Below are 24,669 nucleotides of genomic sequence, written 5' to 3' on the forward strand. Positions count from 1 at the left end.
TTTTTTCACTGATTATTCTACTATAAAGAAGAAAATTATTTGGCTGGGTTTTTCCAGTTATAAAGTCGGAAGTACTTTTTACCAATTGCTATTAATTACAACTTGATCACAATTAATTTATCCCTAACTTATACACCACAATATGTCTTGAACTGTATAAAGTTGAGGCTAATAATGGCATTCGGTGATAATTTTGTACTTTGAATAGAAATAATCATTAAAAATTGAACTCTCTCACGATCTTATTCTTCTAGTCAAGTCTTTGCATGACTCAAATTATAACGCAAAGACATTTAACATTTTTTATGTAAACGATTACTAAATATAAGGTTAGTATTTAGAATGTTTGTTTCAATTGATTATGTACACTGTTAAAGACCATAAGGGTTTTTATCATAAAACTTGATGTTTTAGTATAACTAGCATGATAATTATTCAGCAGTCCTTTAAAATGAATAATTGTAATAAATTTGCTGTGAATAAAACCTTTGTCTGACTCACATGATTATGACTGACTCTGTTCATAATTTTTTCTGCAGTCTATTGTCTGTGCTGGAATGATGATATGGAATTTCGTTAAAGAAAAAAATTTTGTTGGACAGATTCTGGTGTTTGTTTTATTGTACAGCTCCCTGTATAGCACCTACCTGTGGACAGGTAAGATGGATGGTGAATGGAAATTTAGGTCTTCCATCAGGAGAATCTATTTGAAGTCTAGTAATCCAGGACTAATGCATTGTCTCAGGCCATTATGCTCACTAGCATAGGCAGCGTGTGAAGCCAAGTTCTGGTTCCACAGTATAGAGAAATAGGACTCCACTTCTGCCTGGATGCAGGGGGTTTCCAGTCACATGGTCTTTTTCCTCGGAATCTTTGGCGCTTGACCACGGTCAGCAGAGCTCCCTTTTGGAAGCAGCAAGAGATCAGGTACTAGAAGCAAGTGGAGAAAGGAGGAAGAGAATGTCAGAGAAGTGTGAGGCCCGTGAGGTATGTCCCAGAGCTTACTATCGGAGTCCAACCGAACTGAGTGAAAAATCTGGTCCTGCCTTCAGCAGGTAGCTTAACTTTTGCAATCTCAGTTTCCTCATCTGTGACACTAGGTTATTGCACCTTACAGAGTTATTTGAAAACTAAATGAGATAGAGGTGTTTATGCCTGGTATGTGGTAGGCAGCCAACAACAAGAACTATATTATTAAACAGCAGGGAAAGTGGTTATAGGAGAACAAGAAAAGTAAGGAATAAAAGGGTATGGAAATACAAGAGTACCCAGTAAGAGAGACTATTTCTCATTTCAACTGGCTCCAAAAAAAATAGTCAAACACTTTAGTATATTGTCATTTTGAAGTATAGGGTTTAATTTGGATGCGTACATTCTGGTATGTTTGCAAAACATTCTGGGTGGCTGTTTTGTATCCATGCCACAAACGTGAACCTATACAATGGCACAGAAAAGGAAACTGTAGCATGGTAGGGCTGGTTGGAGCCACTGTGAGGAGGCAGGTGTCAGGAAGTGGCTTCGAGGGACAAGCCTTTGATTTCATGCCTTCGAGATCAAAAGCAGGGCTCATCTAAGTCAATAGCCTTTTGAAGTGAAGCAACAAGGTGGTGAGGAGTTCTGGAATGAAAACTTCAGTGCAAACAGAAAAAGGTGTGTGGTTTTGAAAAGCAAACATCTGTAACCAAACCACCGTGAGCTTGCTCCTTGGTGACTCCCAGGTTGAAGCTAAGCCAGGTGAGTTGTCACACAAAGGAAACTTTATTTGCAGCAAATGAGATCATGGGGAATAACTTCCAAAGCTGTGGCTCCCCGAGCAAAGGTGACTGGGTTCCTTTTGTCTAGGATTAGGGTGAATATTTAGGGAGGGCAGTCTTGTCATCATATATGTCAAGGTGGGCATCAGGTCGCACGTGCACCCTAAGGAGAGGTGCACTGTATCATATGTTATGTAAATGAGGCTTGTGCTCCTCCTTCCATGGAGGTTTTATTGCTAGAAGGAGGTTAAAGGTAATTGTTGGTATGCCCATGGGGTCCTTTGCCTGAGTTAAGCTGGAAAGAAGAACTCAAGGAAAAACGTGGGGCAGATGTATGTTTGTACAAGCAGATAAGCAATAAAGGCCAGGTCCTGGGATCTAGCAGGCGACATATCTTCTATAATATAAGAGTTTTCAGGAGATGTCAAGTAAAAGAGCCTGAAGACTTTTATTCCCAAATACAGATGGGCAACTTGATCTCTAATACTTAGATTTCTTAAGGCTAAATTTACCATGTGACTAGGAGAGCAGCAAATAGATCATTGTATCAGAAATCCCCAAGTGTCTGTGAAATCCTCTTTAAGCATACATGCCAAAATCTATCTAGAGACCTTGTTCTAAATTCCTGGATCCCAGTGAAGGTGCTCTTCAACCGTGAGATTACTAGGCTAGAATAGAATTTTAGACCTAAAGTGTTGTTTTAAATCATCTTGTTCAGCCATTTTCAGTTTCACCCATTTGCCTACCATCTTCACAATTTTTGCTGTATCTGCATGCCACTTGTCCTTTTTTTTTTTCCCCTAAAAATTTACTCACTTTTTTTCCTTAAATAAGGAACCTCATAGTAATAAAATCCCAGGTTTCCTGTGCTAGTTTTTCCACATACGTGTTAAAATAAACACAAAACTAGTCCAAAAATTTCCTATAGTCTCTTATGCTTTGGAAACACTGGTATAGTGTAAGTCCTTTATTTTTCAGATGAGTTCAGTGAGGCCCAAAATGTTTAACCTTTTCAGGCAGGAACTCTCACAGCTTCCGTCAGCAACCCAGGAGAGATCCAGGACCAGCTGGGGCCTATTTGTAGATCAGTCTTTGCATAAGGCAAGAATGATGACCTTTGGGACTTTGAAGAATGCCCTCACTGCCATAACAGCACACTGTTGTGTACCTTATTGAAAACCTAGAACAATAGAAGGCACAAATGTATTTAGGAAGGAGCAGTGGCATTAGAGTACCTCTTGAACTTGAGGTATGGGTTCTCCAAAGAAAAACAATTCTCAAGAGCCTCGGTGTTCATTTGTATTATTCTAGCACAGTGTAACTTAATCTGTGCAGTCTTGGGTCTGGGTATGAATTCCTTATATACAGCTAATAAACAACTTTAAAACCGAAACAGATTCACAGATGAGAGTCCCAATTACAAACTCAGTAATTCTAATTGGCAACATTCATGACATGACAAAGGATCTTGTTTTGCTAATCTGAATCACAACTTGAAATGTAAAATGGAACTCATTTTTCTGGTTAAGTTTTTTTTTTTTTTTTAATTTTTTTTTTTTAGCATGGCTTGCCTTTACTTTCATGTGTAGGTTTATGAACCGGTTCATCTCACTGCTTTTCTCTCTTCAGACTACCATAGAACCTTCACTTGGATGATGCATTGTGATATTTGGCCTTCACTTGGCTCAAACTTAACGTTTAACCAGATGCTGGCTCTGAGATTATGAGACAGTGCTTTGGTTATAAGATGTGCATCTTAGATGATTATCATTGAAAATATACCAAAGAGACTTAAAATTTCTCACAGAAATGTCTAAATCCTACAGAATATGTCTTAAGAACCCCTAGGGGTCCATGGACGTGTTTTAGAAACACTGATAGAGTTTGTAGTCCTACTCTGCCCTCTGCTGGCTATGTGGCTTGGGCAAACCCTTGTGTCCATATCTATAAAATGAAGGTGTTCATTTCAAACAATGATCCCTTCCAACTCTGAAGCTCTAAGATTCTACAACTACATAGGATTTATGGAAAAGGATGTTACTTCTATAAATAATTGGATTTAAGATTAAAGGAACGCTCAAGAGTTTTAAAACATTTATTTTTGTATTAAGTTCACATTATATTTGTGTTAAGGTCTGTCATTTAGACTTGGGGGATTTTCCAAAAACTAAACTGGGGTAAGAATTGCCTATACTTTCTTAGCACTGGAAGAGTGAGGGTGTTTTTATTTTTAGACTTGCTCTGTTTCCAGTTAAAAATTTTTTAAACAAATATATAGATTCCGAACACCTGTCAAAAGAATAAACTGATTTGAGCTTTTGAAAACTTCCTCATATATAAAACAAGAAGATTTGAGTAAAGAAATAATACAGGAAGGAAAACACAAATGATTATGAGACAAACATGCTTCAAAATATTGGGGCCAAAAATTAGCAAGACAGGAAACAACGTGTGTTGGAGAGGATGTGGAGAAAGGGGAACCCTCTTACACTGTTGGTGGGAATGTAAGTTGGTGCAGCCACTTTGGAAAACAGTGTGGAGATTCCTTAAGAAATTAAAAATAGAGCTTCCCTATGACCCTGCAATTGCACTACTGGGTATTTGCCCCAAAGATACAGATGTAGTGAAAAGAAGGGCCATCTGTACCCCAGTGTTTATAGCAGCAATGGCCACGGTCGCCAAACTGTGGAAAGAACCAAGATGCCCTTCAACGGACGAATGGATAAGGAAGATGTGGTCCATATATACACTATGGAATATTATGCCTCCATCAGAAAGGATGAATACCCAACTTTTGTAGCAACATGGACTGGACTGGAAGAGATTATGCTGAGTGAAATAAGTCAAGCAGAGAGAGTCAATTATCATATGGTTTTACTTATTTGTGGAGCATAACAAATAATATGGAGGACATGGGGAGATGGAGAGGAGAAGGGAGTTAAGGGAAATTGGAAGGGGAGGTGAACCATGAGAGACTGTGGACTCTGAAAAACAATCTGAGGGATTTGAAGGGGCGGGGGGTGGGAGGTTGGGGGAGCCAGGTGGTGGGTATTAGGGAGGGCACGTATTGCATGGAGCACTGGGTGTAGTGCATGAGCAATGAATTCTGTTATGCTGAAAAGAAATTTAAAAAAATATATTGGGGCCAGTATTTATTTAGAAAGAGTAAATTCTAGGGTCTAAACCACTGACTACCATTGAAATAAGCTTGGTTAAAGTTCTGTGAGTCTGATCAACATCAAGAGTAACCATCTACCTTTCAATTTCTGTTTCTTGTTCTTAGGCCTTCTGGCAATTTCTTTGTTTCTTTTGAAAAAGAGAGAGAGTGTACAAATTCCTGTGGGAATCATCATAATATCTGGCTGGGGGTAAGTTGATCGTTTTCTGTTTGCCTATACGTTTCCATATACACAGTTACTATTCATTGTCTCGTTCTCTCTCTAAACCTTCTTCCAGAATTCCTGCTCTCCTTGTTGGTGTTCTTCTGATAACTGGAAAACATAATGGAGATAGCATTGACTCAGCCTTCTTCTATGGAAAGGAGCAGGTAAGAAGAGGTTATTGACAGTTCTTTTCTTGTGAACATCTCTTTTTCGCTTGTTCCTGTGTTTTGCTATACTTACATTAAAAGTTATTTTGAAAATCTATTCCAGTTTATTGTAAATCCCACTAGTGATCCTATATCACCTTGTTAAGTCACACTTTGAACTGTGGTGAAGATTTTATAGGTCTACATCCACTTTTAGCTGAGGATTTCCAAGTGCTTGAAACTTATTGGGTCATCTTAAACCCACTTATGAATTATGTTTTCTCTACTGGAGGAAAGAGTGATTAATTTAAAGCTATTTAATAAGTCAGCAGTAGTAATAAAAGCCATGTTCTTGACTTTCAATCCTATTATAAGTATAAATTTCAGAACAATAAGTACCTGGGGAAAATGTTTTTGAGAAGCCATAGTGTATCTGCTGATCACAATTCTCTAGGGCTAGCCCCAAGGATGTGTGTTTTTCTTTAAAAAAAAAAAAAAAAAAACAAAAACCTTCAAAAGATTTTGATTTCTTATCCTCTTTTTTGTTTCATAATTTTGAATTTTATTGGGTTGCTGTGGGAATAAACAAGATTACATGTATAAAAGACTTTGACCAGTGCTGGCATATGTTAGTATGCAATTAGTATTAGTCAGAATTATTTATGTTTAGCATTATTACCATAACAGTGTCTCCCGTTGAAGTATGCTTGAATGACATATTAAAGCAAGCAAAAACTGAAATAAAAAAGGTCTGTAAGCAGTCACTTAGCTTACTTACAGAGGAAACCAGTGATATTGATGGAGAGTGAAAGAAGCCACTTATCTTATTTTCTCTTCAAGTATCCTAATTTCTTTTCAAGTAACTTGCTCCCTTTCATATTCTTACTCCTTTTTGAGAACCACTGTTCCAGAGCATTTATAGCTGTGGAGAGATTGCCTTTCCCACCAAACAAAAATTCCGTTAAGTTGCGCTACTGAGGTGATCAAGCTGGGATTGTGCAAAGTGGCCTAATGTCTCTTTGCAATACTGCAGATGGTCATCACAGCAGTCACCCTGTTCTGCAGCATCGTGATAGCCGGCATATCACTCATGTGTATGAATCGCACCACCCAAGCAGGACGCTATGAAGGGTTCGACCAGTCTCAGAACCACAAAGCAGCAGAGCCTGGGAACACTGCCTTTGAGGAGAGTCCAGGGCCAGCAAACGAACCAGAACCTTTTACAAGTTCTATCCCAGAAACAGGTATGATCCCGACATAAAAAGACACTCTTACGTGCCTATATAGCCTGTATCCCAAGTGTTTTGCTTCAGGGAACTTATGTGATCTCGGGGTCATGAGATCAAGTCCCATGTCAGGCTCTGTACATGCCCCGTATGTATGTCATTGAACTGGGCTGGCTTTATGTCTGTTTTCTGAACAATTTCATCTTAGCTGACTTAAGCCTTCAAACTTCTGAAGATAGGAGGGCTGGGCCAGATGATCTCTGTATTTTCTTTTCTATTATTCTGTGGTTCTATTTTAACCTTGAGATGGCATCATTATCTTAAATATAGAAAGACACTTCTAATAGCTTATTATAGATGGTGGTTTTTATACTTTGGAATCTTTTCTGTTAGGAACATTGCTGAAGAATTAAATCATGTTATCAATGAAAATTTCAACCTAGGCATTATTCTTTTTCTAGCGTATTAAATTTTAATACACTTTGTCACTGAAGTTGTTATTCTATTAGAATCCACATTAGAAAAAAAAAAAAAAGAATCCATGTCAAGGAGCGCCATATCTTATATCTGTGTTTAAAGGACACTGCATGAGGTGCCTGGGTGGCTCAGTCGGTTAAGCATCTGCCTCCCACTGAGGTCATGATCCCAGGGTCCTAAGATCAGGTGCCCTGCTCAGCAGGAAATCTGCTTCTCCCTTTCCCGCTCCCCCTTCTCCTATTCCCTCTCTTGCTGTCTCTCTCTCTCTCTGTCAAGTAAATAAATAAAATTTTCAGTAAATAAAGGCTACTGCATGCGTCCTCTGACTATGTGGAGGAGAAGCTATAGCTCTATAAAGCAGATGTCTCAAGGCAACTTCCTTAAACCAATCAGCCTGTAAAGCAGCAAGGGATTTTCAGCAGTGTCTGAGAAGACAAAAGAATAAGATTGTTTTGACTGCATTTTCTAGACTAGTAGGAAACACGTTCTTGAAAGAAGCAAGTCTTGAGCTGAACATAAAAGAGGAGAAGATTTCAAAGAATTAACGAGAGTGGGAATTGCGCGCGTGCCTAACTAGTCTGCAGACCTGAACAGGCATGGGGTTCGTGGAGGACACTAAAGAATTGTCTGGGAATTGGAGCACCTGGGTGGCTCAGTGGGCTAAAGCCTCTGCCTTCAGTTCAGGTCATGATCCCAGGGTCCTGGGATCGAGCTCCACATGGGGCTCTCTGTTCATCAGGGAGCCTGCTTCCCTTCCTCTCTCTCTGCCTGCCTCTCTGCCTACTTGTGATCTCTGTCTGTCAAATAGATAAATAAAATCTTAAAAAAAAAAAAAAAAAGAGTTGTCCAGGAAGAAGGGAAAGGCCTTGTTAGATAGTGGGGGTGGTTAGATGGAGAAAGAGGGGCCAAGTCCTCAGGAGCTTTCAAATTTAGGCCAAGGAGTTTCAATTAACTACGGTAAACACTCTTCCTTGTTATGCAATGAGGAGACAATATATAAAGGAGCCAGTCCTTTGCCTGCCGTTCTTTAAATGTTAACCTCCAAATAAGCACATGTAAATTCTTCTTGATAGATACCATGTGAACACGTTTCCATTGTGGCTGCATGGGAAATTTGTGTGTGTGTGTGTGTGTGTGTGTGTGTGTGTGTGTGTGTGAGTGGGTGGGTTGTCTGGTTTGGTTTGGTTTGGCATCTCTGGAAGTTATCCATTTCTGTTGTGGTTGGGCCTTATTCTCCTGTGCTATTTTATCTACCTAGGTTGCTGCTCCTGCTCCGTGGGAAATGGTGGATCACACTGCCCGTCCGTTGAGCCAGTAGCAAACACAAGCACCAGTGGGCTTGTGACTCCTTCATTTGAGAAAAGTAAGTGCCTCCAGGCTATGAGCATGGGCCTAAGGAACAGAAGAGTCCTCTCCTTATACCTTAAAAGATTTCAGCTTAGGATTTCATAGATGCTACACTGCTTATGTAATCTCAAATAAGATGGGGAGAAGTGCTGATAGGGTAATAATTGTGCATGGATAGAGTACTCATTTAAAAAAATAAAGTTCGGGGAACCTGGGTGGCCCAGTTGGTTAAGCATCCAACTCTTGATCTCAGCTGGGTCTTGGTCTCAGGGTTGTGAGTTCAGACCCCACATTGGACTCCACAGTAGGCATGGAGCCTACTTAAATAAATAATAATAAATAATAATAAAGTTCTTATAATATAGTAATTGGTAGTATTATATACACATTTTTCCAATAAATTTAACCCATGTAATAATTCCAAGAAGTTTGCCGCATGCACCATTTCCTTTTTTTTTTTTAATTTTTTTGGACTTTTTTCTTATTTTAACAGCTGAGACTTTTCCCCCACTCATTTCCTTTGGGGCCAAGACCATTAGTGCTTAATTATCTTTTGAATCTATATACTTTCAATATACCCTTTCTTATAAAATAAGAAAAATCTTTGAAAGTAATAACCTTTGACATACAGAGTAAAAGACTGAATTACATTTGTGGTCTGAATTTCAGGTTATTTGTTTACTTGAGCTAAAGTTGGTATGTAACATTATATTAGTATAAGGTGTACAACACAGTAGTTCAAAATTTGTATACATTACACAGTGATCACCACAATAAGTCTTATTACCACCCCTTCACTCCTTTCACCCTGCCCTAACCCCCTTCCCCTCTGATAATCAGCAGTCTGTTTCAACCTTGCCTTAGCTCTTGGTTGTTGCTAGACCCTTTGCGATTATCAGCCTGATTTATTCTTGATAGTTGCAGTTGGTGAGGGTGTGCTTTGGACCCGTGCAAAGGGAGGGACCTAGATCCAGGCGGATTGGAAGCCAGGTCCTCAGACAGCAGCTGTTCAAGTATGCAAATATATACAATCCTGTGGGACCGTAATCCTAGACACTGCTGATCTCTAGACCAGGAGATCTGCAGGTATCCCCTGGGTGACAGTTGCCAAGAATCAGGGCTTCAGTCAAGTGTAAAAGATCCTTTCTGGGAGATACCAGTGAGCTGTGGCAAGGCCAAGTTCAGGGGAGAGGTGTGCACAGGTGGTGTGTTCCTGCCTACGTCCTCTGAGAGTGCTTCTGTAGCCTTTAGATGTGTGGCTTTAACCTGAAGTTCCTCCCTCAGGTGAAAGCTTCTGGACAAACAAATGGGTCTTTTCCATGTGCAGTCTGGGGCTGTATTTCAGTTTGCTGTCTGTGTATTGCCCAGGATATAGTATCCTGTCCAGCACGATCTTTCCAGTTGTTACCCATGGAGCCCGGATGCACAGGCCTCCCCAGCCACCAGAGCCAGGCAGTTGAGTGGCCTCTGTGTGGACTGAGTTTACCCACCAGCTTTAGCAAGGCCGTGGGAGAGTGTTGGGTGTGGGACATGCCTGTGCCAGGAAAGAGCATCCGGGATGGGGCACACCTGCAATTTTAACAGGGCTGGAGAAGAGCGTTCTGGGAGGGACGTGCCTTGGTTTTAGCCATGTTATGTTTGCCCGCACCTGCCTTCCTAGTAAGGTAGAGGAAGAGTGCAAAAATTGGCACTCTCCAGCAGTTCCATCCACAAGGAAAATTCCCATGAATCTTTAAGATTAGCAGTTGAATCTCCTTCTCATATAATCTAGTCACCTCTCAAACTGCTGCCTTTGTCCTGGTTGCCCAGATGGGTGAGTCCATGCACAAGCCCCTCAAAAGGAGTATCTCAGATCTCCATAGCCCTTGGGCCCCCTGGACATAAGCCCCATGTTTGGGGCCTCATCTGTCTAGTGCGGGTCCCAAGGGTTGTGGTGCCTGAGCTGGAGAATTCTAAACCTGTAAATCCTTCCCTATTGTGAGTTGCTGCGCCCCTGGTGAGCTTTTTGTAAGACTGCATTTTTGCCTTTCCTGCCTGGCTCGATGTGGCCATTTTCCCCTTGTTGTAGAAGAAGCAGTTCAGCTAGTCTTCAGTTCTTTTTAGGTAGGAGTTATTCCATAGAGAGTGGTAGATCTGGTGTTTCTGTGGGAGATGAGTTCAGGGTCTTCCTCTGCCACCATCTTGGATCATCGCCATGCATGCACAATGGAATTCAAATTATTGAAAACAACTGAACACACTTAGGTGAAATTGCAGTGCACTTTCATTGATTATGCTTATTTATAATGAAGTTAGAAAGGAAAACAACCCAAAGCCATCTTCATGATGAAACATATGTCAACTGTATTGTTGCCAAAGGTATTTCACTTTTATTTAAGAAATGTGAGGATTATATATAACGATGTATGCAAATCACTTAGCACAGTGTGTGGAATACATAGTAAATGCTCATAAAACAGAGTTGCAGTAGTAGTGGTTGTTATGAGCCAAGCAGGCTTTATATTTGGCTGGTCTCTGCTGGCTAGCAATGAATCTTTTTTTTTTTTTTAAGATTTTATTTATTTATTTGACAGAGAGAGAGAGAGATCACAAGTAGGCAGAGAGGTAGCAGAGAGAGGGGGGGAAGCATGCTCCCTGTTGAGCAGAGAACCTGATGCGGGGCTCAATCCCAGGACCCTGGGATCATGACCTGAGCCAAAGGCAGAGGCTTAACCCACTGAGCCACCCAGGCAGCCCGCTAGCAATGAATCTTAATAGTGGAACTCATACTTCTATAGAAGGAAGTGAAAATGTATCAGACGTTGAGCCTTCACTGACTTTCTGCTAGGAAACCCCATTTGGCATTCAGTTAAACTGTCTTTCAGTTTTTTTATGCCACTTGCTTAAACTAATGTTTCTTTCCTTTACATCATAATTCCCAAGGCTTCCCTCCTTATGTTTTCTCCCTACGCAATACACCTAATAATAAAGTCTGTCAACGAATTCAATGTGTAATTTAACATTTTTTTGTCTCTGAAAATTATGTTATGTTCCCCTTATCTGTCATTTTCTTCATGAATAATGCTGATTCCTGAGAACTCTTTTATATAGGAGCGTCTTACATTTTCTGATCCTATTTGCAAAAGTTATACAGAAAGAAAGCCATCATATATGGACTTCATCTACTCATATAATTTAGTATCATTCCTTAAGCCTGAAATAAAGAAAGGTTGAAGGAAATCAAACTATGAACAAGTGAGAATTTTTAGAGTTTAGCAGTATAATTAATTCCTCATCCCCAAAACCCTGGCACAGCACAAAGGCAAAATCAATGTTGCAATGTGTAAGAAAGGTAAATGAAAGATAATAAAATTTATTTTTATCCATTTTTATAATATCTGTACTCAGTATTTTAAGACCAGGCTTATTATATATACTGAGATAGAATTTTTCTACATCAAGATATACACAAATAATTATTATTAAAGTAGGCTCATACTAGAGAGACAGTTTGGCAGACTGCTTTCTTTTCACATAGCAACACTGTGCACTTCCCTGTGCTGTTAGCCAAAATGTTGGGCCATATTTAATGACTGTGTATGTCCTTTTCTGGAAACAGGCTCTAGGAAATACAAATTTTTATGATTGCCTTGAGGGTTAAGAGCTGTAAAATTGTGGTTTCAGCTTTGACTTTTAAAAATCAAACTGTATGTTCGATTAAACATCCATTTTGTAAAAAATATTTTCCCCTGCTTTTGAGGCCATAGCCATATTGGAGCTGAGGCAGGAGAGCACAGGTTTCTTGGGAAAGGCCCCTCCCCTTTAGGCCAGAGAAGGGTCATACCTATAATTTGGACTTGCTTCTGCATGTCAGCAGAACGGTGTTTAACAGTTCTGATTTCTTTTTTTTTTTTTAAGATTTTATTTATTTATTTGTCAGAGAGAGTGGGCACAGACAGACAGAGTGGCAGGCAGAGGCAGAGGGAGAAGCAGGCTCCCTGCTGAGCAAGGAGCCCGATGCGGGACTCGATCCCGGGACGCTGGGATCATGACCTGAGCCAAAGGCAGCCGCTTAACCAACTGAGCCACCCAGGCATCCCTAACAGTTCTGATTTCTTAAAGGTCTTTTCTAAGGAAGGTCTTAAACTCTTTAATGAAAGGCAAGTGAGAATAGTACATTTGTGTTACGTTTAGCGAAACTAGGATATCCCTGACCAATATGTAAATTTGTTACCGATGAATCATGAGCTATTAATTTAGCTTTAAAAAAAGAAATCAAGATATATATAGATAGATTTATAATGTATAGTTAATGGCTATAATAACAGCTGATGGCATGAGGGAAGCATCCAGTATTGCTAAGCTAAAAAAAAAAAAAAAAAAAAAAAGCAAGCAGGCTGCCAAACTGTGCCTTTGTTTGATCCTACTTTAATAAAAAGTACTTGTGTGTTCTTGGTGTAGAAAAATTCTGTAAGTCAACGGAACACCTGGGTGGCTTAGTCAGTTGAGCAGCTGCCTTCAGCTCAGGTCATGATCCCAGGAGCCTGGGATCGAGTCCCACATCAGGTTCGCTGCTCAGGGAGAGGGAGAGTCTGCTTCTCCCTCTCTCTCTGTTGCTGCTGCTCTCTCTATCAGATAAATAAATAAAATCTTTAAGAAAAAAGAAAAGAAAAATTCTCTAAGTAGATACAGTAAACCTGGTCTTAAAATATATATACGTTACACTGTTGACTAGTGTAGAAGGGAACTGTGGCATCCTCCTTGTATTTTTCCAGATGCAAACACTTGACAAGTAGAACTCTCCTGAGACCACATGAAAGAGCCTCCCTCAGATTCCTTCTAAAATAATACACTGATTCTGAGCTGAATGTGCATATGTGCTGGTTTGCTTCAAAAGTCATTATGAATTTAAAATGCATTCAAATAAAAAGCTCTGATTACAAATTGTTGTACTTACTGTCTTATAGATGATCATTGTGTGAGTCGCTGTAACTCCCAGAGCTGCATGTTAGTCCAGGAAGAAGAGCAGTATCTACAGAGCGGAGATCAGCAACTGACTCGACACGTGTTGCTGTGTTTACTTCTCATTATTGGCCTGTTTGCTGTAAATGTTTCTTCTGATTTTTGTTTGGGGGCCATTTCTTTAAATGTTTGGCAAAAATTTTATTCAGGCATCTGGGGGAAACTTAGTTGCTGCTTCTGGGAGGGGTGGCTGGCAACCAGGCCAGTCTGAATCCCGACCTTGAGCTGTTTTGGGGAGCAAGGGAGGTGAAGAATTCACAGCACTCTGTAGCCTAAATGCCCCAATAGCCTACTGGCTTAGAGTTGTTAGTCTCTGTAACTGTAATTTGTAAGACCAGGTATCTCCATGCTGTGTATAGGGCTGCTTATTCTAACATATTCCTTGCAAGACCGACCTCTGGATAAATGCTGACATGGTCTTGCAGGAGACATTCGTCAGATAAATAAGCTTTTAAACAGAATTTTTCATTATGAAAATAACACAACCACCTTATACCATGGATAGTTATAAGATTACTGCCTTCTATTTTTAATACACTTTTCCTGGTTCTAATTGTCATACAGATTTATACCCTGTTTTGTCACCTGTACCAACCATTTTCATGTTGCTACATAGTTGTTCCTAACTGTTACTGGAAATGGCTCCTCAATAAACCATAGAGGAGATATGTTATAATTTACTCAACCACTTTCTTAGGGATGGTTATTCCTAGTTCTTCAAAATGCTTAAATAGACATCTCCATGTAATATTTCTGTGTGATAGACTCTCAAAGTTGGGAAATCTAGACCAAAGAGTACAAATATTTGGATGCATTCTCTCAAATTGTTTTCTGAAGGAGTAGTATAGATTTGTCAAAGTACTCTCACCAGCACTGAATGTTAAAAATTTTTAAATTTTATCATTTTGTAAGTGAAATGCAGCATTTTTTCAATGCATTTCTCTGATTCCTAGGGGTTTTTAGAATGTTTTGTGTCCTCTTTTGTGCATTATCAGTTATTATTATAGAATTCTTTGAGATGGTTCAAGTGTAACTTGCCTAGAGATGGGAGATGGACCATATAACGTATGAAGAAACCTTTTTACATGGGGATGCTGGTTACATAGAAAGCGATCAGCCAGCACCATTTTAACTGCTGTTTAAGAACAAAAAATAAAAAGTAAGAAATGCTGCCAAGAACTGCTGCTTAGCGATGTGATTGTTTTCATTGTGTAGAACTAATTTTAAAATCAGTCCTGTCTTAGGCTAGTCGGCAGACCTGATGTGTTATGTAAGCTTCTATATTATAGCGCATGTCTTCTTGCTTCAAGTCTGATCAAATTCGATGCTGTTTGAATGACATCTGTCAAGAGGAAAGGTTGAAACCTCTTGTTCAAAAGACAAAGCCTCTATATTCTCTCAGTGTTTTTCCTTTTAGTCTTTTTCTGCCTAATTATTAAGCAGATTAGTTATTGTACTGTGTTCTGGATAGGGAGAAATGATCAGCTAGCTTCATTTTAAAATACTATTTTCTCCTTCCTTTACAGAATCTTTCCAGTTGTTTATGGTGGCTATTCAACCAAGAACCTGGAAGACTCTATGTTGAGTTACAGTTTTTCTGTGCTGTGTTTAACTTTGGCCAGGTATTTATTTCCTGAGAACTTTGAGGACTTTTTTTGTTTTGTTTTGTTTTGTTTTCCTGGATGGGCTTTTTAGTGGGTAGTGGTGCGGATGTTGTTGTTTTCTTTTAAATCAAAAGGGTTTAGTTGGTTTGCCAGCTGCTGGTATGCGTGGCAGCTGACAGCTGTTGCCGGTCTCCATATTGGTTCAAGTCATCAGAATGCACACGGAGTGTTTCAATCAGAAACACCAAACCGTTTTTTGCTTTGGTTTTAAAATAAAGAATGATAATTTAAGCAGGGACAAGATGTTCCAGCTTCTTTTTAAACTTTGTGACTGTCTTAATAAGTCACTTTGGGAAAAAGACTTACCTTCCCTGAGCCTTTAGTTTAGTCACTTAAATTGATGAACGTCATTTCATTTATATTTCGATGTTTCTCGGACAATAGGTACTTAAATCTTTTTTAGAAAATCTTGTGGTGGGTAAATAAATTTTGACCAGGGATAGTTAGTTACTATTCCTTGAGGACCTACTACTATATGCCAACCATTATTAAGCATTATACATTAGTCATCTTACTTAAACATAAAGAATACCTACAAAGTAGACATTATCATTCCCAGTTTACAAATTAGAAACTAAAGTTCCATGGAGAACTAATATAATAGATGCTATTGTTTTTATGTCACTATTAAAATGGATATTTAAGGATAAGTGATATTTTGTGTATTGGGAAGATACTTTTATGTGTAAAGTTCAAAATGTGATTGTTTTCAATCCCTTACCTTTTAATTAGGGAACCTTAGTCCCAGACTAAGTATCAGGTTGAAAAAAATACTGTGTTTGAAATCACTGGTTTTAATAACCGACTGAGTCAGTTAACATATATCAGTAAACACTCCTGCACATTCTATCCTAACATTAATTTCTTGAAATATTTCTGGTTTGTTTAGCCATTATTGTAGGAGCAAAAGGACTCTGTCCAGATAGATAAGTGACCAGTTCAGTTTATTACAGATAGATTCAAGTATCCTGGGCTACTTGATGCCTACCTCACTTTGTGACTCTGTGTGAGATCTGATTTTGTGCCCAAGACCTATAAAATACTAGGTTGAAAACTCATAGTTTCACTCAGCGGTTTGTATTCAGCAAAGCCACTTCAGGCTGAGTCACCCCAACACTGGGACTGAGAGGGCTTCACAAAGAAGCTAATGCCAGGAATGTTGCATTTGAAATGATGCCCCCTCAGCTATTGGCCCAGGTGTTTCAAAGGAGAGAGAGAGAGAAAGAGAGAGACCCTCCCCACACCACTAGCACCACCACATCCCATCTAGGTGTTACAGTAAGATCATTCCTTTTTGGTTGTTTACAGTTTGGGGGTAAAGAAAGGTAGATCCTTTGTGCAATGTATTACATTCTCCATCCCACCTCCCACCAATTGGCACTTAGATCCTTATCCTGTTGCGCCCGACAAATGGCGGTTCCCAGCCTCTTGCCTCCCCAAGCAGGCACAACTGTCCAGATCTGTGGCTGACTTCTGGTGCCAGTTTGCTTCATCACTCCCAAAGCCTTCAAAGCCTTTCTCTAAGTACCTAGCCAATCATTTCACGTAAAGTTCACGTAAAGTTCAGTTACTTCCTTAGAACCAAATACTGTATAATTCTATAATTTCTGAAGTGTTAATAGAGAAATAGTAAATAACTAAGCCCAATAGGAGATAATTTATTTTCTTTTTTTAAAAAGAGGAAAAAAAGACATAAAGCTCTGAAATGTTTTCATTTTTCTTCAGTAAGCTAGGACGCAGATGTGGTCGCTCAGGACTGGTTTAAACCAGTGCTCCAACGTAATTAGTAGGATAGATGACTAGAAAGAGGCAGCCAAGTCATACCTGCCTCCAGGCATTAAACTTTATAGAGGGCCTGCCTTTTGTGTTCCATTTAAACTATTGCTCTAATCACTATGGGTTTGCTTCCCTCAGCACTAAATATGGTGGTCTCCATAACTTCCCAGTCCTTAATATTCTAGTATTGAATTAATAACTGTAACTTTTCCTCTTCCATAGGGATTTATTTCCTTTGGCATCTTTGGGTTGGACAAACATTTAATCATTCTGCCTTTCAAAAGAAGGTAAATTTAGTTTTGAAATAAATCTGTATCTGTAAAGGTAATGACAAGGCCATTCTATTAAGATACTGATATTTTTTAAAACTTCAGTAACTGCTAGGAGACTACAGAAAGGGTAAATTGTTAAACACTGAAGAAAGGTTATATGTTGATTCACATATCTTTTGTTAATAACTGTGGAGAAAATATTGGGAGAACTCTTATTAATCCAACATTGTCATTTGCATTTTAACAAGAAATGATGGATGCAGACTTCTACCTATGCCATTAACTACATAAAGTAAAATGAAACTTAGAAGTGTATTTAGAGGGGCACCTGGGTGGCTCAGTGGGTTAAAGCCTCTGCCTTCAGCTCGGGTCATGATCCCAGGGTCCTGGGATCGAGTCTCGAATCCGGCTCTCTGCTCAGCGGGGAGTCAGCTTCCTCCTCTCTCTCTGCCTGCCTCTCTGCCTACTTGTGATCTCTGTCAAATAAATCAATAAAATCTTAAAAAAAAAAAAAGAAGTATATTTAGAAATGGAAATCATAGATGTTATGCCCCCAAAGGTCTGTATTTGACAATATAAATTCTCCTTTGATATTAGGATTTCTCTTTCTATCAAACTGACAATTTATAGAAAACTCAAATTCTCTTCTTTCTAGTTTTTTTTAATTGCTTGATGAAGAGTTTCTTTGGATTCAGATTAGGAATTTCTTTATAATAATAATGATAGTGTGAATACAATAATGAAGTGGGAATTCTCTAACTTGGGAGGGGCCGGAAAGGGGGGGCCACAAGACTTTGTATATCCTCATTTGTTTTCAAAGTCAAAATTAGTAGAAATTAGAAGTACTAGTGGATTTTATCCAACCAACTATATAAAGAGTGCCCAGTAGATGGTCACTCTTCTTTCTTCTCCTTCTTCTTTTTTGTCATCATTGATATCATTATATTATTAAGATGTTGCTACTAGGGTCATAATCATTTCATTAAAGAAGAAAAGCATAATAGAAAAGTCACTGAACTAAGCTATCAGCTTCATAATGTTGAATGGGTAAAAAAGTCAACAGATCAATTGTTCAACATTACAGAAACAGAATCGTGCTGTATTCCAGATCTCAGTATTTGTCTCCGTGGTACTGAAATTGGAAAATGATTTAAAAAAATACTTGATCTCTGTAAACTATTTTTGCAGCTTAAAACAGTAGAATGTAGAATAAGAAAAGAACTTCATTTATTGGCAGAAACTGAAATGGATCAAATATGTCAGGAGGGTTTATAAAATGTTCAAGTCTCAAGTCTCCCACCCTGCCTCACATCACCCCCACCCTACCTGCTTAGACCAGGAAACCAAGCGCAGGTTATATCTTTGCTTCAGAGACTAACCATATCTGCATGTTGAAGATGATATCTTTGGAAGAGCCATGTTGATGGAGTGATAAGCAAGAAGGGGTTTCCTCTCAGTGTTTTCCTTTCCTTAAAAGTGGCCTCCATAAATTTTGGTTTTCAGACTTGAATTCCTATGGAATAATAAAGAGACAGCAGAAAACAGGGGTTCTCCTGTTCCTGAGGAAATAAAAATGACCTGTCAACAATTTATCCATTATCACCGTGACCTCTGTATCCGAAACATTGTCAAGGAAAGAAGGTAAGTACAAATTCCAGATAATTATATTTTTGATGATTAATTTTGGTTTGTAACAGGCTAAGTAATGTGGTTGTCACTAACTACATGATTATTTTCAATAGCACATTTACATGTAAAAGTTAAAATAGCTATGGGTCAGTTTATAATTTGAGAAAGAGCATTTATAAGATTTTTACACTTTCTAAGTGTTAAATAACTTCTGATTTCCATATAAAATGTGAAAACTAACTGAGAATGAACCAAGATGTAGTCAAATATTAACATTCACTTCATATTGGCCATTAGTGTCTCTCACAAAACTATGAGATACACTGGATTTAGATGTGGCTTTCTATTCTCCATCTCCTAGCGGTACGTTATTTCATATTATTAATGACATTAAGAAAATGAAAATGAAATTTGTCTTTTAATTAATTCTGCTGCTTATTTTTCCCTTCAAGTCCTAATCTTCAGTCTATGACATCATATTTATTCTTCTAATCCTTAAGGTATGGAGCATGCAGCAGGAAATGAATGTTACAGTGCCATGATTTTTGGTTGTTATAAAAGAGAAAAAAAAATAACATAAAGAGCCAAGTACTTTTATGTCTGTAACTGTGTATTTGAAAATTTATGCAGATTACCGTTCAGATGCTATATTTACACATATTTACACATATTATGACAGTATATTTTATTATAAATATATAATTTTTATTTTTATAAATAAACAATATTTATTTTATTATGAATATATAATTTTTGCCAGTGTAATTTTATTATTATGCCAGTATATTATTATAAACAAAAGGTAGCCTGGTATAGCTAATGGAAAGGGGACTCACTGGTCGGACACTGATCCCAGAGGCCAGCTCCTGAGTCTGCCAAGTACTAGCTCTGTGAATTGGGCCAGTTCAATTCTCTAAACCTTTGTGTTCCTCTTTTCTAAAGTTAGATAACACATCTTTGAGTTGGATAGCAAAATCTGTATGATGGTCCTGTCCTCGCTCAGTTTCTGGGAATGGTCAACTATGAAGAAAAGTTAGTTTCTTACCCTTAAAGACCCATAAAGAGAACAATTTCAAAGTTCCATCTGTGGATACTTCCAACGATTTACAATGATTTTTTTTAAATGAAGAAAGGGGACTCCACTTAAGAAAGGCCCACTGTGACAGCCTACTGTCGGAAGCATGGCTTTTGCTTCCGGATGAAGAGGCTCTGGCTGGTGGCCCTGTCCCTCTGTGTTCTGTACGGCGGCACATTCCCTGCCACTCTGTATGGTTCCATGTGCTGCGATTGGAGCTGCCTGGTCAGTCATCAGGAAGCAATTATTATTCAGTTGGTGTCTGGGGTTATAAGGTGTTGGGCCATAAGTTAAAAATCAACAAGCAGGGAGAAGGATCAGACAGAGGTTGTAATAGCCAAGTTTTGTTCAAAGTGACATTTGTCGTTGCAAAGCAGAAATTAAGATGTTACTAAGCAAAATACTGTTATTTTGTTAAATATTAAATTTAAATGTTAAAATATTTTATGTCCTTGAGAAGATCTTTCACGTCTATTAATCTCTTTTCTAATTTTTATATGAAACGCTATATTCATTGGTGGTTAACTCGTCTAAAATGTTTGTCACCTATTTCTCGTTTCATCTTAATTTTCATCCGCTGTTACATGTTGTCAAGCACCGCAGGTTTTACAGCTTGACTAATGCTTGTGGACAGACTCATGTTGTCTCTTACCTATTTGTATGAAAACCTACAGAATTCCTTTAATTGGTTCTTTTACATTTTTCTCCCCCCTTGTTTATTTTTTCATATGTGAGGTACCCCTTATTTGCATTAGAAAGACAGATTTTAAATAATCAAGAAACAGATTCATGATCAAAGTACATTTTCTTTTTTTTTTTTTAATTTTTATTTATTTATTTGACAGACAGAGATCACAAGCACACAGAGAGGCAGGCAGAGAGAGAAGGAGGGGAAGCAGGCTCTCCGCCGAGCAGAGAGCCCGATGTGGGCCTCGATCCCAGGACCTTGGGATCATGACCTGAGCCGAAGGCAGAGGCTTTAACCCACTGAGCCACCCAGGCGCCCCCAAAGTACATTTTCAAGACCCAACATTTGTAGCAAGATAGATCACACTTCCTTACTTCCTAATGCATATTCTTTTTTTTTTTTTTTTTTTTTAGATTTTATTTATATATTTGAGAGAGAGAGAGAGATCACAAGCAGGCAGAGAGAGAGGGGGAAGCAGGGGGAAGCAGGCTCTCTGCCGAGCAGAGAGCCCGATGCGGGGCTCGATCCCAGGATCCCGGGATCGTGACCTGAGCCAAAGGCAGAGGTTTAACCCACTGAGCCACCCAGGTGCCCCCCTAATGCATATTCTTTTTTTTTTTTTTAAGATTTTTTATTTATTTGACAGACAGAGATCACAAGTAGGCAGAGAAGCAGGCAGAGAGAGGAGGAAGCAGGCTCCCGCCAAGCAGAGAGCCCGACTACGGCTCCATCCCAGGACCCTGGGATCATGACCCAAGCTGAAGGCAGAGGCTTTAACCCACTGAGCCACCCAGGCGCCCCCCCTCCATGCATATTCTTGATGAGTTTATCAGTAAGGTTGTCTTGCAGCAGAAGGCAAGAAGAAAGACTACTTGTGGGCACTGTGATAAACAGAAAATAATGATGTTTGATTTGAGTAGTTTAGTTAAAATGTCACTTCTTAGGAGCTTACAAAAATATTATTTAATGTTCCTGAGACAATTAAGTGACCTCTTATACCTAAGAGTATAACTTATGAAATGAACAATATTCAGCTGTCTACAGAATGGATCTGATTGTAAAAGGCCAGGTACTATAAAAAGAATGCTTCTTTGTGACACATTTACATTGTGTCTTTTTTTTTTTTTTTTACATGTTTCTGTTTTCACAAGCATTATTGGCATTTTTTTTTTCTGGTGGATCTTTCTAGGGTCAGGTGAGTTAACAAACCCTTTATATTTAGAATAGTTTCGTTCCTGCCACACTTTTAACTATCATGCTGTGTTTCCCTGTCTCCGTTTTTCCTTGCTTGTCCTCTATCATGCAGTGCTGATACCGGGTTTACAGAACATATGGGTGAAACATTCCTTTGACATACAGGTGTGGTGCAAAGACGTCTGCCGGGACCTTCTGTGGCTGTGACCTGGTGAACTGGCTCATTGAAGTCGGCCTTGCCTCTGACCGCGGTGAAGCTGTGATATATGGAGACAGACTGGTGCAAGGGGGAGTCATCCAACATATTACCAACGAGTATGAATTTCGCGATGAGTACTTGTTTTATAGATTTCTTCAAAAGAGTCCTGAACAGAGTCCTCCTGCTATTAATGCAAACACGCCCCCACAGGAAAGATATAAAGAGACTGAGCATTCATCCCCATCCCCTAGGACCTAAGTTATGAAAGAGACAACCCTGGGCCATATTCTAGCCCCAGATCTGTTTCTTATTAGCTGTGTGACCTTGGGCAAATCACAACCTCTCTGAATCTCAGTTGCCTCATCTGTAAAATTTGGTGAGATGTGTTCCTACCCCATGTGAACATTTTGTGATTTCATGTGTATGGAAAACTCACAGGAAACTGACTTAGGAAAAAGAGAATACCAAGTCAAAACTTAAAGTTCTGATAGTAAGTATAATAAATACTATAAACTAGTTATGTCAGCATTTTAAAACATTGCTCCCTGCATCTGTTTGCTATAATTTCAAAGTCAACATCCAATGTACTTGTGCTTGAAATTGGTTGGCAGGTATACTGCTGGCAGGAAATGGACCTTAAATTATGACAACTTTGCACTTACTGATAGCACCTCCTGAAAAAGAATTTTAATGATTTTGATAAAAGGCCTCCTTATTCTGTTTTTCCCATTTTCTTAACAAATAGCACTCATTAAAACTAGAAGCAATATTTTTTTAAGTTAATTTTTTTTCCTTGCTTTTGTATCCGAAGTACTAATCCGTGCCACACGAGGCAAATAAGAACCACCATAAATATTATCTTCAAAATCTATCGACAGCAGTGTAATCTTTAACTTTTGTACTAAAGATAATTTCACCAGTTCTGTTTAAATTTTATCAACAAAATTATTTTCATATATCAATTCTGGTGTTTGCACAAAGCATTACAGTGCAGAAGGATAGCCCTATCAATATATTCCCTGTAGTTAAAAAGAAAAAAAACTATATAGTTCAAGTCAAGATTTAAAAACATCCTTTTACATCTAGAATTTAGTCTTTTTAAAGTATCGATGTATAAAAATCTATAAACTTGAAAATTATTCAGTGTTGCCCTCAGATAAGCTTTATCTCCAGTAAATTAAAATGAGAGCTATTCACGTGACCTTTGAACCTCTGCTTAATTATTAGGTGTTAGTGTTGGTTTAACTTATTTAAAACATGTTTCAAGTATTTATTTTTCTCATACTTTTAATGTCTCATGTAAAAGCCATTTAGAAAATAATTTATAGATTTAAATCATTGTCCTTTTAATGCAACAAATATGTAATTTAAAAAAAAAAACAAACCTGCATGGAAGCCTGGTGTATTTAATGAGTAAATTACACTTTATTGTGTAGTATTAACCTGTACCAACTTTATGTTATAACTAGGGGATGGGGATGGTTTTTCAGCAGAACTATGTTGCTGCAAGACCTTTTTTTTTAATATGACCATATTATAAGTCTCAGAGTGCTCAGGAGTAAGCATAAAGTTTCACTGTTATACAAGGAAACTTTTATACTGACAGCAGTACAGATATTAATTCACACGCATGCAGGCAACTCAAACTGGAGAATTTGTTTTGTGAACAAGGCATACTACACATGTTCTATTATTTGCATGAAGGGAATAAGCAGCATCTTTTCCCATGGGAAACACTAAGAGAAAACTCTGGATCTGAACGATCTGAGGTTTCAGATAAAGGCTTTTTAAGGGATATTTTTAGGATTATGGATATGCTAATTTTATTAAATAAAAATATTTGTAACTTTTACTCTCACTGACAAAGCAAGTTTCTCAATAAAATACGTATTTTAACTTGCATTGCCAACATCTTTTCTTTGAGTAATCTGAAAAATTCAGAAGCCATCACAGAGGTCTTTTCTATAAGTTTTCAATGTTTTTAAGATTTTATTTTTTGAGAGAGAGACAGAAAGAGCATGAGCAGGGGGAGGGGCAGAGGGACAAGGAGACTCCCCACTGAGAGTGAAGCCCTTCATGGGGCTTGACGTGGGGCTCGATCCCAGGACCCTAAAACCATGACCTGAGTCAAAGTCAGATGCTTAACTGACTGAGCCACTCAGGTGCCCCTCAGTGTTTTCTTAAATGGGTCTCCTGAGATTGTTCCATTCTTTGTGACCCTATGCACGGGGATCCATATGCACAGGGCTTTGCCCAATAATGCACTCAGTAAGCACTTTTTATTAATGAATTAATATGACAGAGTCCTTCTCACATTTCATAATATTTAATATACAGGATCATAGCTGAGAAAATTACCTGATAGAATTTGTATTAAAATCTACCCCTTTTAGGTGCCTGACTGGCTCAGTTGGTAGAGCATGCAACTCTTGATCTCAGGGTCATGAGTTCGAGCCCTGTGTTGGTATAGAGACAACTTAAAAAAAAAAAATTACCCCTTTTAGGCTAATATTCAATATGGTAAGTTCATTTCTTTGTTCTGATTAATTCCATGACTACCTTTTGTTTAAACTTCAATAGTTTTAGGGGCGCCTGGGTGGCTCAGTGGGTTAAAACCTCTGCCTTCGGCTCAGGTCATGATCTCAGGGTCCTGGGATCGAGCCCTGCATTGGGCTCTCTGCTCGGCAAGGGGCCTGCTTCCCCCTCTCTCTCTGCCTACTTGTGATCTCCATCTGTCAAATAAATATATTCTTTAAAAAAAAAAAAAACTTCAATATTTTTAGAATAAGGTAGAAGTGTGCTTGGTATTTTAAGAATGATGATTAATGACATTAAGTT

At 38.6% G+C, this 24,669-nt stretch overlaps 1 protein-coding gene across 2 annotated transcripts in view; it reads left to right on the forward strand.

Moving 5' to 3' along the window:
* GPR155 (G protein-coupled receptor 155) overlaps window positions 1-23,733 on the forward strand; it is a 42,539-nt gene extending 18,806 nt beyond the window's left edge. The window contains exons 7-16 of one of the 2 annotated variants that reach the window (XM_080798172.1): window positions 540-657; window positions 5,038-5,122; window positions 5,211-5,301; window positions 6,317-6,527; window positions 8,245-8,349; window positions 13,280-13,416; window positions 14,861-14,956; window positions 16,997-17,061; window positions 18,550-18,687; window positions 21,798-23,733. In XM_080798172.1, the coding sequence (XP_080654298.1) occupies window positions 540-657; window positions 5,038-5,122; window positions 5,211-5,301; window positions 6,317-6,527; window positions 8,245-8,349; window positions 13,280-13,416; window positions 14,861-14,956; window positions 16,997-17,061; window positions 18,550-18,687; window positions 21,798-22,089 (1,338 nt within the window). In that variant the 3' untranslated portion in view covers window positions 22,090-23,733. Of the gene's footprint in view, window positions 1-539; window positions 658-5,037; window positions 5,123-5,210; window positions 5,302-6,316; window positions 6,528-8,244; window positions 8,350-13,279; window positions 13,417-14,860; window positions 14,957-16,996; window positions 17,062-18,549; window positions 18,688-21,744 lie in introns of both variants that reach the window. The other variant, XM_080798173.1, reaches the window with a different exon arrangement.
* Window positions 23,734-24,669: the final 936 nt, after the last annotated feature.

This window comes from Martes martes (genome assembly GCF_963455335.1).
Source record: "Martes martes genome assembly, chromosome: 3".
NCBI classification, from domain to species: domain Eukaryota; kingdom Metazoa; phylum Chordata; class Mammalia; order Carnivora; family Mustelidae; genus Martes; species Martes martes.